The sequence below is a fragment of the Onthophagus taurus genome, chromosome 1, assembly GCF_036711975.1.
Source record: "Onthophagus taurus isolate NC chromosome 1, IU_Otau_3.0, whole genome shotgun sequence".
Taxonomy (NCBI): domain Eukaryota; kingdom Metazoa; phylum Arthropoda; class Insecta; order Coleoptera; family Scarabaeidae; genus Onthophagus; species Onthophagus taurus.
In genome coordinates, this window is record NC_091966.1 from 33,589,305 (window position 1) to 33,604,032 (window position 14,728).

The 14,728-nt window shown below is 29.8% G+C and overlaps 4 protein-coding genes across 4 annotated transcripts; 2 read left to right on the forward strand and 2 right to left on the reverse strand.

Moving 5' to 3' along the window:
* Positions 1-2,256: 2,256 nt before the first annotated feature.
* Positions 2,257-4,444, forward strand: LOC111414299 (sodium-coupled monocarboxylate transporter 2-like). Its single transcript, XM_071200128.1, has 8 exons — positions 2,257-2,469; positions 2,518-2,798; positions 2,845-3,064; positions 3,120-3,260; positions 3,384-3,602; positions 3,660-3,930; positions 3,981-4,141; positions 4,188-4,444. The coding sequence occupies exons 1-8, from the start codon at positions 2,297-2,299 to the stop codon at positions 4,423-4,425; spliced, it is 1,704 nt and encodes a 567-aa protein (XP_071056229.1). The 5' UTR covers positions 2,257-2,296; the 3' UTR covers positions 4,426-4,444.
* Positions 4,445-6,361: 1,917 nt separating this feature from the next.
* LOC111414298 (sodium-coupled monocarboxylate transporter 2-like) lies at positions 6,362-9,030 on the forward strand. Its single transcript, XM_023045604.2, has 8 exons — positions 6,362-6,562; positions 6,611-6,891; positions 6,937-7,156; positions 7,226-7,366; positions 7,429-7,647; positions 7,700-7,970; positions 8,021-8,181; positions 8,229-9,030. Exons 1-8 carry the CDS (start codon positions 6,396-6,398, stop codon positions 8,464-8,466), a joined length of 1,698 nt encoding a protein of 565 aa, XP_022901372.1. The 5' UTR covers positions 6,362-6,395; the 3' UTR covers positions 8,467-9,030.
* On the reverse strand, positions 8,480-10,586 carry LOC139431878 (probable serine/threonine-protein kinase kinX). The gene is made up of 2 exons (XM_071200117.1): positions 10,517-10,586; positions 8,480-10,460 (listed from the first exon to the last, which is right to left on the reverse strand). Exons 1-2 carry the CDS (start codon positions 10,565-10,567, stop codon positions 9,177-9,179), a joined length of 1,335 nt encoding a protein of 444 aa, XP_071056218.1. The 5' UTR covers positions 10,568-10,586; the 3' UTR covers positions 8,480-9,176.
* Positions 10,587-11,392: 806 nt separating this feature from the next.
* On the reverse strand, positions 11,393-14,668 carry LOC111414306 (cationic amino acid transporter 2-like). Its single transcript, XM_023045613.2, has 12 exons — positions 14,292-14,668; positions 14,112-14,240; positions 13,903-14,058; positions 13,739-13,843; positions 12,941-13,093; positions 12,763-12,887; positions 12,477-12,574; positions 12,283-12,422; positions 11,986-12,234; positions 11,772-11,929; positions 11,609-11,717; positions 11,393-11,544 (listed from the first exon to the last, which is right to left on the reverse strand). The coding sequence occupies exons 1-12, from the start codon at positions 14,524-14,526 to the stop codon at positions 11,489-11,491; spliced, it is 1,713 nt and encodes a 570-aa protein (XP_022901381.2). The 5' UTR covers positions 14,527-14,668; the 3' UTR covers positions 11,393-11,488.
* Between the last annotated feature and the right edge of the window lie 60 nt (positions 14,669-14,728).

A 14,728-nucleotide genomic window follows, 5' to 3' on the forward strand; every position in this document is an offset into this window, starting at 1 on the left:
TTCGCAGACGATACAGTTTTGTTCTTCCACAATCTTAAGGAGAATGGTGCGTGATCTCCTTCATGTATGTGCTAGTAGAAATGACGAAGAACTAGCAGAAAACCACATATACCATGGGCAGAAAATAAAGATTTCGAAAGGCTATCAGACATGAATTGTAAAAAAGAATAAATGTCGCATGCCAATCTGAAGGATCTTCAAAAGTAACTTGCCACTGTCTAAACCGCTAAACATTTGATCAACGGGTATTACCAATGATGACCTACAGTGCTGAAACGTTGACCCTGACGACAACAACTTCTAAAAAACTTCAAATAATAAAGAAAATTGAAGAAGTCATTTCGATTTGGCGATTTCTGACCGAATGATAAACAGGGACCAAGAAATAATGACCTGAGTTACTGATCTCATTATGCGAATTGCAAAATACAAATGGAATTGGGTAGAGCATTTGGCCAGTTTGAGGGATGGAAGTTGGACAAAGAGAAGTAAAGGAAGACCAGCCTCACGCAGGACTGACGATCTCAAAACAATAACGAAAAATTGGAAACAATGGCCGCGCGATAGAGAGAAGTGGGCAAAAATGATTATAAACATTATAATTTAAATATACAGCATATAACAATTACTAAAATTGTACATACCGTTCAATGTATTAATAGTAATTATATAATTTTGCACTGCCTTTACCTTAGAAGAAATCACATCTTATAATATTTAATCAAGCAAAATTATTAGATTCATCCCGTTAGTTACTTATCAACTATTTCTCTGTTCGATGAACCCCGATTTTTTAGCTAAAAAAAGATGCTCAGATAAACATGTGTTTTTTTTATTTAAAATTGTAAAATAAACAATTTGTGAAAAATGATCCTATTATACATATTTAACTTATGCGAGGTTCAGCAGTACTTTCGTGTTCCATAAATTAGTCTTAAACACCCATTTTGGACTTACTCACCCGTCTTCGATTGTCCTTAGTTATGCAGGCAACATAGATCGAGTCACAGTGATTTTCTACTTCATTAGTAAAGCATGATTGCATGATGATGTTAACAGATATGATAGACGACGTTTAACAATATCAAGAATTGATGTTTATAGATAATGGGCATCATACTGAGGGAGTCCAAAACAGTATTGAGGGATGTTTTATTGAAATATGTAAAGAACAATTTCGAATTTGTGAAAAACTGGGATAGATATTCGGGAATGTTGAGAGATCAAAGAGGGCGTTGTTGATTGTTGGGGTAGACGGACTACTCCGGTATCACATACTTGTCCCAATGCGCCTGGAAGTACTACTTTCGCCATATGATCTTGATGTCGTCCCTGTTAGTCAATCCTAGCACCAAGATTCTCTGGCAATTGATTAAAGTGATTGTATTGTTTTCATTAAGCCGTACTGCTCCACATATAAGTCAGAAGCGAAAATTTTGTTCCTCGAAAATCTCTGTAAATAGTTTCATTATCGAGCTTAGAAGGCTTATTCCACCATAGTTCTCAGGATCTTTCTCTATTCATCCTTCTTGAATATTGGTATCCATTGCGTTGGTATACATTTTGTTTGTATTATTTTGTCGGACAACTATCCATATATGCTCCAGCTCGTGAAGTAATGCGCCCCATCGTATTTTAACATCTCATTCTACATCCCATCGTCCCGGTGATTTTTTATTCTTTGTTTGGATATGGACTACAATATGCTTTGTGTTTTCCGCTCGCTAGTGTTTCGGCATCGTTCTCGTTCAGTGCAATTTTTATAAGATTCACATGTTCATTGACTGACTTTTTTCTAATTCTTAGCATATTCAAAATTTTTCTTTGCTTAACATAAAGATCATACCACAACTCTTTCGATGCATTGGATTTTGTTATTGATCTAATTTCTCATGAATTTATAATCCTCGAATATTATCGACTGAGTATAAATAAAATCTTTAAAAACCATGAAACAATAACATTAAAATTTCTAATCGCTATTTTACACGCATAATGTGTCTCTATGGTTTATGTAATTGAACATTTAAGGATTATTTTTTAAAGCAACATTGTTATCCAATATAAATGCAACGTCAAAAAAAATATATTATGCACTGTTGTTAACATTAATGTTTATTTTTGTGTTGAAATATCCTTCCTTAATTTATGTTGTAATTTAATAATAATTCATTAAAGGAAAAACATTTAACCTTGAATAGTAGTTTCAGAATATTCGCGTTGTTTTTGTATGTAGTTTAACACTGTTACTACTTAACAGAAAAGAATAAAGAATAACAACATATATTAAGAAAATATGGATTACACTTTCCAAATAGTAGATTATGTCATGTTGTGTTTAACATTTTTGTTGAGTATCGGAATTGGATTATATTATGCAATTTTTAAAAAACAAAATACCCCAGACGAGTACTTACATGGTGGAAAAACTCTGAACCCGTATGCTGTGGCTTTTTCAATCGTATCGGGGTAATAAACGATTATTTACTAATCAATTTTATTAAGTTATTCTTTTAGTATTTTATCTGGAATTGTTATGACATCCTTACCAACAGACATTTACTATTTCGGTTCTCAATATGGATTTTTACAAACACCAACAACATTAATAATATATTCAATAAGCTATTTTTGGGTTATCCCCGTTTTCCATAAACTTCAAGTAACCAGTATCTATCATTATTTTGAGTTAAGATTTAATTCTAAAGTTAGAAAATTATCATCTTTTATGTTTACGTTACAAGTAATACTTCAAATGCCACTTGTTCTTTATGTAACTGTTTTAGTTATTGCACAAGGTAAGTTACTTAAAATTACAAAACGATTTCAAAACATAATTTTTAGTTTCTAGAGTAAATTTATCCTATGTGACATTAATAATTTGTTTTATTTGTACTACTTACACGATCTTTGGTGGTATTAAAGCAGTAGTTTGGACTGATGCCCTTCAATTTCTCGTTATGTTGGGAGCGATGATTACTGTATTGATTATTGGAACAATTTCTGTAGGAGGAATTGAAAATTTATTTCGAGTACCATACGAAAATGGGCGAATTAAATTCGAGTATGTTGAATTACAAAGTGATGAATTAATAATTAAATAATTTTAATAATTTTAGTTTCGATTATGACATGACTAAAAGAGATACTGTATGGGGAGTTATGTTGGGTTTGACTTTTCAATCTTTATCAATAAGTGGTATTGCTCAAGGAACGATACAAAAAATGTTATCGCTGAAGAATTTTAGTGATATTAAACGGTAGTCTTAAATCTATTTTCCATAATTTTCTACTAAAATGAAAGTATTTGTTCGAACACATTTTTCTAGAAAACAAAATTATAAAACATTATTAAATTTTAAATTAAAGCTATTTGTTTTTAGAGCCTATTTATTTACAATAATTAGTTGGATTTTGTTATTAACAATAGTGACCTTAAATGGACTAATGCTTGTAGCTCGATATGTAATGTGTGATCCTTTAGTCATTAAACAAATTACTAAGCCTGATCAATTAATGCCTTATGCTATCTTGAAGATGTCCAGGACGCTTCCAGGTCTACTAGGGGTTTATGTTGCGGGGATCGTCAGTGGTGGATTAAGGTGTATTAATTAAAACAATTATAGAAAAAATAAAAATTAAATGTGTTGTTGTTTCAGTACATTGTCGGCTAATTTAAATAGTTTATCAGCAACGATTTTTAATGATTTTCTAAGAAATTGCTTACCACAATCTGTAATAAGAAAACATGAAATGTTAATATTAAAACTTATAGTTTTATTAGCAGGAGTTACTTGCACGGTTTTAACATATGCCGTAGAACATTTAGGAAATGTACTCCCGTTGCTTGTTAATCTTTTAGCTCTTACAGGAAGCCCTATTGTTGGATTATTTTTTGCCGGATTATTTTTTCCCAGTGTAAACTCAAAAGTAAATTACAAAATTGTTAAAATAACCAATTTTTAAGTTATTATTTTTAGGGTGCTTTAATCGGAGGAATATCATCGTTCCTAATATTAACTTGGTTAATAATAAGCACATTTTGGTATAAAATAAATAATCGTGTGGAATATCCAACATTACCCATATTTACCACTTCATGTAATGTTTCTGAAATCGCCAATATTTCAAAATCCTCAACGTAAGTTTTTTATTATTATTTCAATTATATCTATTAATACTTGCAGGGATAAAATATTTAATAACGATCCAACTGTGCCAATAATGTACCAAATATCTCATTATTATTACCACCCAATTGGAGCTATCTCAGTGGTTATAATCAGCGTTTTAATAAGTTACTTAACCAAGAAGAAAAATCATTATGTTAAAGATGATTATTTAAGTCCGTTAGTACTCTATTTTAGAAAGAAAATAAGTTATTCAAAGTATAGGAGTGTAGAGCTTCGTGATATAAATTCATAAGAAATTCTTTTTAATAAAAATATTTAAAATTACAATATTAACTTCTTTTTTTAATTTTTAAATGTAACAATTTGTACTTCCTGATAGAGTAATTCAGCAATGAAATCGGTATAAGCGCTAAAACAAAAAAATTTATGATAATTAATCCAGCGAACGATAACAGACCTGAAATGAGGAAGATGGGTTCATTAATCTTCAACGAAGGAGACTCCAGCGGAGAGCTTAATAGGAGAAGTGCGAAAACTTACCAGAATATGGTTGACACTTTTTAAGGGCTGCTTTAATTGTCGGAACTGTTTTAGTTGTTTCAGGAAGGACCACAACGTTTAGTGGTACTGGACTACTGGAATATGCATGTAAATCATTCGATTGAAAAGAAAGAAACCTACAGATGGACTAGTAAAAGTTAACAAATTTAAAATTTGTAGACGATATAGTTTTGTTCTCCGACAATCTTAAGGAGAATGGTGCGTAATCTCAAAAAGTATTCGATTCATCTCGTCAGTTACTTTCTCAATTCGATGAGTCCCAGATTTTAGCTAGAAGTTTCTAGATATTGTAGCATATCATATTTAATTCCAGCTATGCAATTAAAATATAATTTAAAAAAATAATAGGGGCTAATGCAGGACTTTACAACTATGTCGCCGATAGAAAAAAAACAAACACCAGCCTTTAACGATCAGTTTAAAAACATTACTTCAACAGCAAGTGCAACCTTTAGATTAATTTCATGGATAATTGAAAAATCGATGTAAAGGTTTTTATTAAAAAATTTAATTGTGACTATTAATCTTAAAATTTTCATTTTTAATACAGATATATTATTATTAATCCAATTTTTCTAAGACAGGATGTATTTTGTAAAAATAAAACTTTAATTTTATTTATTTCCATTTATTTCACCTTAATATGTTACGATGCGATAAAACTCCAAGATTTTCTTGATGTCGTTCTTTTAAGTTCTCCTTCGTATCAACGGTCCATAATGATGGCCATAATGACCATTGTCGGGAAGTAGTATTTGGGATGATGAACATGTATCAAAAGTCTATGAATCATTAAAAATTATATTATTTATGATAACCTAAAAAATATAAAAAAAAACAAAATACTTACTGATATTAAAAAATAAATCACAATTACTATAAACTCTCTTAACTTCAGCATAGTAGTTAGGTTTAATATCATAAAATGAAATGTTTCAACCATGGTAATTAATGAACAAGAAGGAAAAGTCGTAATTTTTTTATTTCTTTCTACTTCATTAGTAAAGCATGATTGTATGCTCACATATTCACAAAATAACATGAAATAAGTCCACTAAAGTCTACGAAATAACTGCATTTCAAGCGATTGTCGACCTAAATACAATGAATAACTTTATCCAATGCATAAATATGTATTCTTATTTAATTCTCCGCTATCAAAGTTGCCAATTCCAGTTTTGGCCTAGATCATTTATGAGACACAGCTAGAGTTTGGTAAAGTGTCCGACTTTTTTCAGCACTCATCATCATTTAATGACATTTATGTAATTTATTACCAAATAAAATCGTTAAAAACCATGAAGCAACAACATTAAAATTTAAATTTAATCACTATTGGCTAATACGTGTTTAATGTGTCTCTAAGGTTGGTGACATGAGGAAAACTTTTCGTGGATTTACAATTGGCCCGGTTGTAGAATTATTTTTTACAGAAATGTTATTATTCAAAATAAACGCAACGTCAAATTAAAAAATATATTATGGACAATTAAATAGTTATGTATACACTTTTTTAATTTGTAATTAAAAATGTTAAACAAATTTGTAATTATTATGTTTTTGTTTGTTTTGTAATTTAATACAAATTCATTAAAGGAAAAACGTTTAACCTTGAAAAGAACATTTTCTTTGAAATTCCCAGAATATTCGAGTCGTTTTTGTACGTAGTTTAACATTAAACGTACAAAGTTTGAAGAAAATATGGATTTTCAAATAATCGATTATGTTACGTTGTGTTTAACATTTTTGTTGAGTATCGGAATTGGATTATATTATGCAATTTTTAAAAAACAAAATACCCCAGAAGAGTATTTACATGGTGGAAAAACTCTGAACCCGTATGCTGTGGCTTTTTCAATCGTATCTGGGTAACAAACAATTATTTATTAATTAGTTTTATTAAGTTATTCTTTTAGTATTTTATCTGGAATAGTTATGACATCATTACCAACTGATATTTACTATTTCGGTTCTCAATATGGATTTTTACAAACACCAACAACTTTAATAATATATTCAATAAGCTATTTTTGGGTTATCCCCGTTTTCCATAAACTTCAAGTAACCAGTATCTATCATTATTTCGAATTAAGATTTAATTCTAAAGTTAGAAAATTATCATCTTTTATGTTTACGTTTCAAGTTGTACTTCAGATGCCACTCGTTCTTTTTGTAACTGTTTTAGTTGTTGCACAAGGTGAGTTTTTCAAAATTACAAAACAATTAAAAAAATAATTTTTAGTTTCTAGAGTAAATTTATCCCATGTTACATTAATAATTTGTTTTATTTGTACTACATATACAATTTTTGGTGGTATTAAAGCAGTAGTTTGGACGGATGCTCTTCAATTTTGCGTTATGTTTGGAGCGATGATTACTGTTTTGATTATTGGAACAATTTCTGTTGGAGGAATTGAAAATTTATTTCGAATACCATACGAAAATGGGCGAATTAAATTCGAGTATGTTTAATTTGTTATTTAAACTGTTCAAGTGATGAATTAATAATTAAATAATTTTAATAATTTCAGTTTCGACTATGACATGACTAAAAGAGATACTGTATGGGGAGTTATGCTGGGTTTGACTTTCCAATCTTTATCGTTGAGTGGTATCGCTCAAGGAACGATACAAAAAATGTTATCACTGAAGAATTTTAGTGATATTAAAAGGTAAAAGTCTTAAAAATATTACTTACACTATTAAATTTTAAACTAAAACTATTTGTTTTTAGCGCTTATTTATTTACAGCAATTAGTTGGATTTTATTATTAACAATAGCCACCCTAAATGGAATAATGCTCGTAGCTCGATATGTAATGTGTGATCCTTTAACCACTAAACAAATTAGTAAACCTGACCAATTAATGTCTTATGCCATCTTGAACATGTCCACAACACTTCCAGGTTTATTAGGAGTTTTTGTTGCCGGAATTGTCAGTGCTGGATTAAGGTGTGATTAATTAAACAATTCTAGAAAACAAAAATTAAATATGTTGTTTTAGTACATTATCGGCTAATTTAAATAGTTTATCAGCAACTATTTTTAATGATTTTCTAAGAAATTGTTTACCACAATCTATAATAAGAAAACATGAAATGTTAATATTAAAACTTATAGTTTTATTGGCAGGAGTTACTTGCACGGTTTTAACATATGCCGTAGAACATTTAGGAAATATACTCCCGTTGCTTGTTAATCTTTTAGCTCTTACAGGAAGCCCTATTGTTGGATTGTTTTTTGCCGGATTATTTTTTCCCAGTGTAAACTCAAAAGTAAATTACAAAATTGTTAAAATAACCAATTCTTAAGTTATTATTTTTAGGGTGCTTTAATCGGAGGAATATCATCGTTCCTAATATTAGCTTGGTTAATAATAAGCACATTTTGGTATAAAATAAATAATCGTGTTGAATATCCAACGTTACCGATATTTACCACTTCATGTAATGTTTCTGAAATCGCCAATATTTCAATATCCTCAACGTAAGTTTTTTTATTATTATTTCAAATATATCTATTAATACTTGCAGGAATAAAATATTTAATAACGATCCAACTGTGCCAATAATGTACCAAATCTCTCATTATTATTATCACCCAATTGGAGCTATCTCAGTTGTTGTAATCGGTGTTTTAATAAGTTTCATAACCAAGAAGAAAAATCATTATGTAAAAGATGATTATTTAAGTCCGTTAGTACTCTATTTTAGAAAGAAAATAAGTTATTCAAAGTATAAGAGTGTAGAGCTTCGTGATATAAATTCATAAGAACTTCCTTTTAATAAAAATATTTAAAATTACAGGGTTAACCTTTTTTTAACATTCTGAAATATAACAATTTGGACTTCCAGATAGTAGAGCAATGCAGCAATGAAATCGGTCTAAGTGACAATGTCTCAGTAGTTCATAAGCACACGTGAGTCGTTTGCTTGCTTCGAGACTGACTGCTTCGCATACCAATTCATCAGTAATAAAGTATTTATCTTAATTTTCAGCTTGGTACGGTTTTTCCTTTCTTCTTTTTCTTGCAAGGGCTTTCCACTTTATAAAATTTTTCCAAAATACAAGGTGTTTGCATCTTACAAGGTGATGAATTTGATGTTTTTTCCGTCTTGTAAGGAATTTCGACTTTATTTGATTATGCATTAGGTGATTCGACCTTACGAGACGGATCCAACGATTTGGTGGTCTCCACCTTTTAAGATATTTCCTTCTATGTTTTCACTTGATTACATGTACCACTTTCCCGAATACTATAATTGATGGTGAGACGTTGCTTTTAGTTAATCGAATTGAGCATATTTTATGCTCTGTAACTCACGGTTGATAGACTCCCGTTATTGAAATTTTGAACAATGTTAATTAATTGTCTTTTGTTAATTTAACAATATTAAATGATTTTAAACATAGATTCTATTTTTTTATTAAATTATACAATTTCATAACAAACTATTCCCATTTTATCCCTCTTTTTTTTTCTAATAGCATACGCCACACCCATTGCCTTTTCCCCCGCTTTTGCTACTCGAATAACCGCCATAGCCATAGTCGTAGCCATAGTAGCCAAAAGAGCCAAAAGAGCCAAGTAACCCAAGGAGGCCAGAGTAGTAAGACCCATAATCATAATCATAATCTTTGCTACCTTTTCTTTTCATACTACAACGTGATTTTTTTCCCTTCTTCTTCTTTTTCTTCTTACAAGGACTTTCTACCTTATAAGATTTTTCCAAAATACAAGGTGATTTTCCTTCAGTCGTTTGCATCTTACAAGGTGATGCCGTTGATGTTGTTACCGTCTTGTAAGGAACTTCGACTTTATAAGGTTGCTGAATATTATTATGATTATGTATTTCTACCTTATAAGGTGATTCGATTTTACGAGACGGATCCAACGTTTTGGTGGTCTCCACCTTATAAGGTGTTTCCATCTGTGTTTTCACTTGATTATGTATTTCCACCTTATAAGGTTTTTCCACAACACAAGTTGGTTTTCCATCAATTATTTGCATATTACATGGTGATACCGTTGATATTGTTTCCGTCTTGTAAGGACCTTCGACTTTATAAGGTACCTGAATATGATTGTTTATTTGTACCTTATAAGGTGGTTCGGCCTTAGGAGGCGGATCCCACGTATTGGTGGTCCCCACTTTATAAGGTATTTCGACCTTGTAAGGTGTTTCGACCTTATAAGGTATTTCGACATTATAAGGTGTTTCCATATGTGTTTTTACTTGATTATGTATTTCCACCTTATAAGGATTTTCTAAAATACAAGGTATATTTCCTTGAGGTGTTTGCATCTTACAAGGTGATGCTGGTGGTATTGTTTCCGTCTTGTAAGGTACTTCGACCCTATAAGGTCCCTGAATATGATTTTGGATGTGTACCTTATAAGGTGATTGGGCCTTAGGAGATGGATCCCACGTATTTGTGTTCCTCACCTTATAAGGTATTTCCGTATTCATAGATTTGTCGATCTTATAAGGTATTTCGACATTATAAGGTGGTGTTTGCAACTCTGTTTTCACTTGATTATGTATGTCCACATTATAAGGTCTTTGGACGATGGTAGGAGTTTCCGTTTCTAAACTGAGACCTCCATTTTGTTGAATAATAGTTTGAGATCCGAATGGTACATGGTTATGTTTAGGATCATAACCATTGTAATGATAGTGATGATGCTGCTGAGGACTATTGCCATTAGAAGGGCGTTGACAATTACAATCATCGAGAGGCACACTAGTACATGTATTAAATACCTAAGAATAACAACAAAATGAGATACTTTAGGTGAATCAAATCATAAATTACTTACTAATACTATAAGGTAAATTAATATTTTTATAAAGTTACATAATTTCAACATGATTGTTACGTTTTATGAAATGAAATGGTGGATTTTAATTCAGGTTCTTAATTTATTAGAAAGGAAAATCGTAAAATTTTTATACTTTCCAATTATTGCTAAATTATGATTGATGTATGCATACACATAAAAATGATTAATTTTTATCCATGCATTCTAGGTTACATGAAATCCGTTCTTATTTTTCACAAATATCTTAATACTGATTTTATATTGTAATGTTTTTTTATTAATTTAACGATCATTACTAATAATCACTTTACTTTTGAAAAATTTTACGATGTAATTATCGAAATCGATTTTGATCTACGTGACTGTCATCAGCAAAATATAAAAAGAAAAACTTACTATTCTAGTTGCGATTTTCATTAAAGCCTTACCAAGCACTTTCTATTAGAAAGTATCGTCAATAATTAGATCTATGAATTTAATATTGTAGGGACCATGGCCACTTATGACCAGATCAGCTTTAAGTTTTTCCTCAATCAATGCAATCTTGTTTTTAAACTATCTTATATAAAAAGTGTTGACGCAATCTGATTCTTCCTCAGTGCTCTAAATGTGATAGTCACGAAATTCAGGTAAGTTTCCGTAATGGTCGCAATGGCTGTATCATACACTAGTGTAGCCTATATTCTACAAATACATATTACTCAGATTAACCCCATCTTCTAGTGGAACACACGTTTTAACAAACGAGGCTTTGATGAACTGGGTAAGAGGCGGGTTATGCTTGAGATGTGTGGTGAGTGTTTTTCCAAGTCTCACTGGCCCACAGGAATTGTGACGCCATTATACAAATTAATTATCAACAAAGAAACGAAATTTTGGAGAAATGATGATAGTTTAATAAGAAAATTGTTACAATAAAAAATTTATTTTGCATAAGAAGAAAACCAAGAACAACGATGATCTCACGATTTAATTTGAAATTGCTTTACTATGCCATATTCCATAAGAAAAATAGATGATTGTACCTAAAATTTAATATATACAAAACAATATCATGCAAATCCTCATATTAAGTTATTATTTACTTACCAATACCCATCCAAACAAAATATCTTAACCAAGTTGAAATATCTAAAAGTACCATTAAATATATATTCATCATAATGCTTAAACCTGGCAACCAAGGTATTAAAGGAACCTAAAAAATAATAATATTAAAATAGATAATAAGTTTTGCGGTCAAGAAAAATACCCCAAATACTGGATCAATTCCTTTTGGTTGTTTTGAAATTATCCACAAAGATATAAATATTATTAAAGATAAAATAATTACAGATATCACAAAAGGAGTTGAGAAATACTCATGATTTAATTTAGATAATATGACAGCCAGAATAAAAGTGGTAATCACTAAAAACTTTGTGTTATTATTCAAGTTTAAATTAAAATATTTTTTAAGCTAATACAAAATGTACACAACCCAAACGAAACTATACGAAAAGTTAATTTATTCGGCGTTTGAAAGCGTATTCCTAAAACTTGAGTACAAATTTGATAACACGATAATTTTCGTTTTGAAATAACATCATTATTTTCTAACGTCGGCTCATAACGAAGAATAATAACACAAATAGCAACTACGGAATAAGAAACCAACGTAGCTATAGCCATTAACGTGAAAAGATCTCCTAATTCAAAAAGAGTAGCAAATAAACCTGCAAATTGAAGGGTGAAAAAATGTTAATTATTTAGAACGAAGAAACCTGTTATAAATCCAGCAATTAATGTTCCAGTGAAAGGTGTACGAAATTTTGGGTGAACTTCACCTAAAAATGAAAAAAGTAATCCATCGCAAGCCATGGAATAAATTATTCTTGGTAAAGGAAACATAGATCCAATTAAACTAAAAGTAAAAAATTTGATTGATAATTTAATAAATTATCTTAATTAATTTTACGCTGAGAGTAATCCGCATATAGCTCCTATGCTTACAAGATACTTCGAAATTGTCCATCCTATTTTATCGTAAATATATGGTAATGGGGCAAAACGATCCTAAAAATTGCAATTAACAAAACAGTTAAATAATAGAAAAGTTAATCTTTTTTTTTTAAATATTAGTGTTGTTAATGTAGTTTTTTAATATAGTATTGTTAATAGAAAAAGAAAACTGCAAGAGAAAGTCTGAAACTTTCACAAATGTTACGAAATTATTATCAATTAGACAAGTTTTTTATTCCTACTTGTTCGTAATACGGAAGAATCATAGTTAAAATCGTTGATACACCAAAATAAGCCATAAAAATTATTAATAATGATACTATTATGGCAATTGGAATTGATTTTCGGGGGAATCTTGCTTCTTCGCCTAAAATTTGATAAAAAAGAATAAATAATTAGTCATAAAGTATTTTTTTAAACCAGCTGTGGCAATTGAGTCAAATCCAATGAATCCATAAAAACATGTTGGTGCTCCTTTTAAAACTCCCGATATCCCATATGGAAGAAATCCACCTACTCCGTATTTTACATCAGGGACTTTTTCTTGGGGAATTTCCCAATTATCAGAATTAACTAAAAAAACAAATCACAAGAACAGAAACTTAAATAAAGTATCGTTTAAGTTTTACGCACAGAATTTATAATTTCTGATGTATTTTTAAAATAAATGTCTATAAAAAAAATATGAAAAGTTGCGCAAAGGAACAAAGCAAAACTTTGTGTCAAGACGTGTCTAGAAATCGCTGCTTTTGACAACCTTCTATATAGCTTTTTTGATCTCTGAGATGGTTTCGGAATCATTTTCATAAACTTTGTTATCAACATTGTCTCAGAAAAATAAGAAAATTTCTAAATTTGTGGTTTCACAGTACCTCAAACCAAACATATGCTCTCCAAAGTGGTTCATTTTTCTTATTACGTCGTTTACCGCACTTCTCACGTTGATTCAACCATTCTCTGTTATAATCGTACCTACTCTATCAATTCTAACGATTATAAAAATTGTATAGCAACTAGTAGAGCAAAAATGTAGATCCATTCTTAATACTTGGACACTTCCTTAATAGACAAAACTTTGAAACCAAAAATCAATTTGCGGTTACAAATTAAATATGATTGAAATTCCCAAAATTATTAAACATTTACTCTTATTATTATTGTTACTCATTGGTTATATTATTAATTAAAATATATTAATAAGAAAACAAATAAAATTACCTTTCCATAATCCTGAAATTATAACAAATAAAACGACGATTATATTTAAACCAGTAAATATGTTGTTTGCCATAAAAGATTCCTTGGCACCAAGAGCCAAAGATACTGAAAACAAAAATAACATTTTAAAACATTTCTTAATAAAAAAATTTAAGATACTTTACATGAAAATAAACATGTTATAGCAAAAGAAAATAAATCCGGATACTTAGAAAGTGATTGTAGATTAATAGGCATGTGATGTTCAAAAAAATTAGACATAACGTGATGAAATAAAGCGTCTAAATATGTAAATAAACCTTTTACAACACTTGCTGAACCTACAAAAATAAAACAAAATAAAGAAATCTTAAACCATCATTTTTTATATAACCTATGATATATTCTAATATTAAATTCCACCCAAGTAAAAATCCAATTAATTCCCCCATACAAACATAACTATATTCATAAACTGATCCAGCTCTGGGCATCCGAACTCCAACTTCAGCAAAACATAAACCTAAAAATATATTTTAAAATTTCAAAATAAATTTAAATAAATAAATATTACCTGCAAATATAGAAGCAATAGCTGCGATAAGAAATGAAATAACAACAGCTGGACCAGCGTATTTTTTAGCAACTTCCCCAGCTAAAACATAAACTCCAACACCTAAAGTACTTCCAACTCCCAACACTGTTAAATCAAAAGTACTAAGCATTTTTGATAGTTTTGTAGATTCTTGATTTGAATGGGATTTTTTACGAAAAATTACTCGTAGGAATTTATTAAAATTTTCTTTCATTTTATTTAATTCTTTTGAGAAATTGTATAAAGAACAAATGATTCTTGTCTAACGTTTCGACTAAAACTAAACGTTGAACTCGACCGGAATTTAGAGCAATTTAATCAATCGAATTGGATATTAAATTGACTGGCTTAAATTTGTGGTCGTCGCAGTTTAATTAATGGCTCAATGCCAAAATATCAAACTAAAAAATAAAATA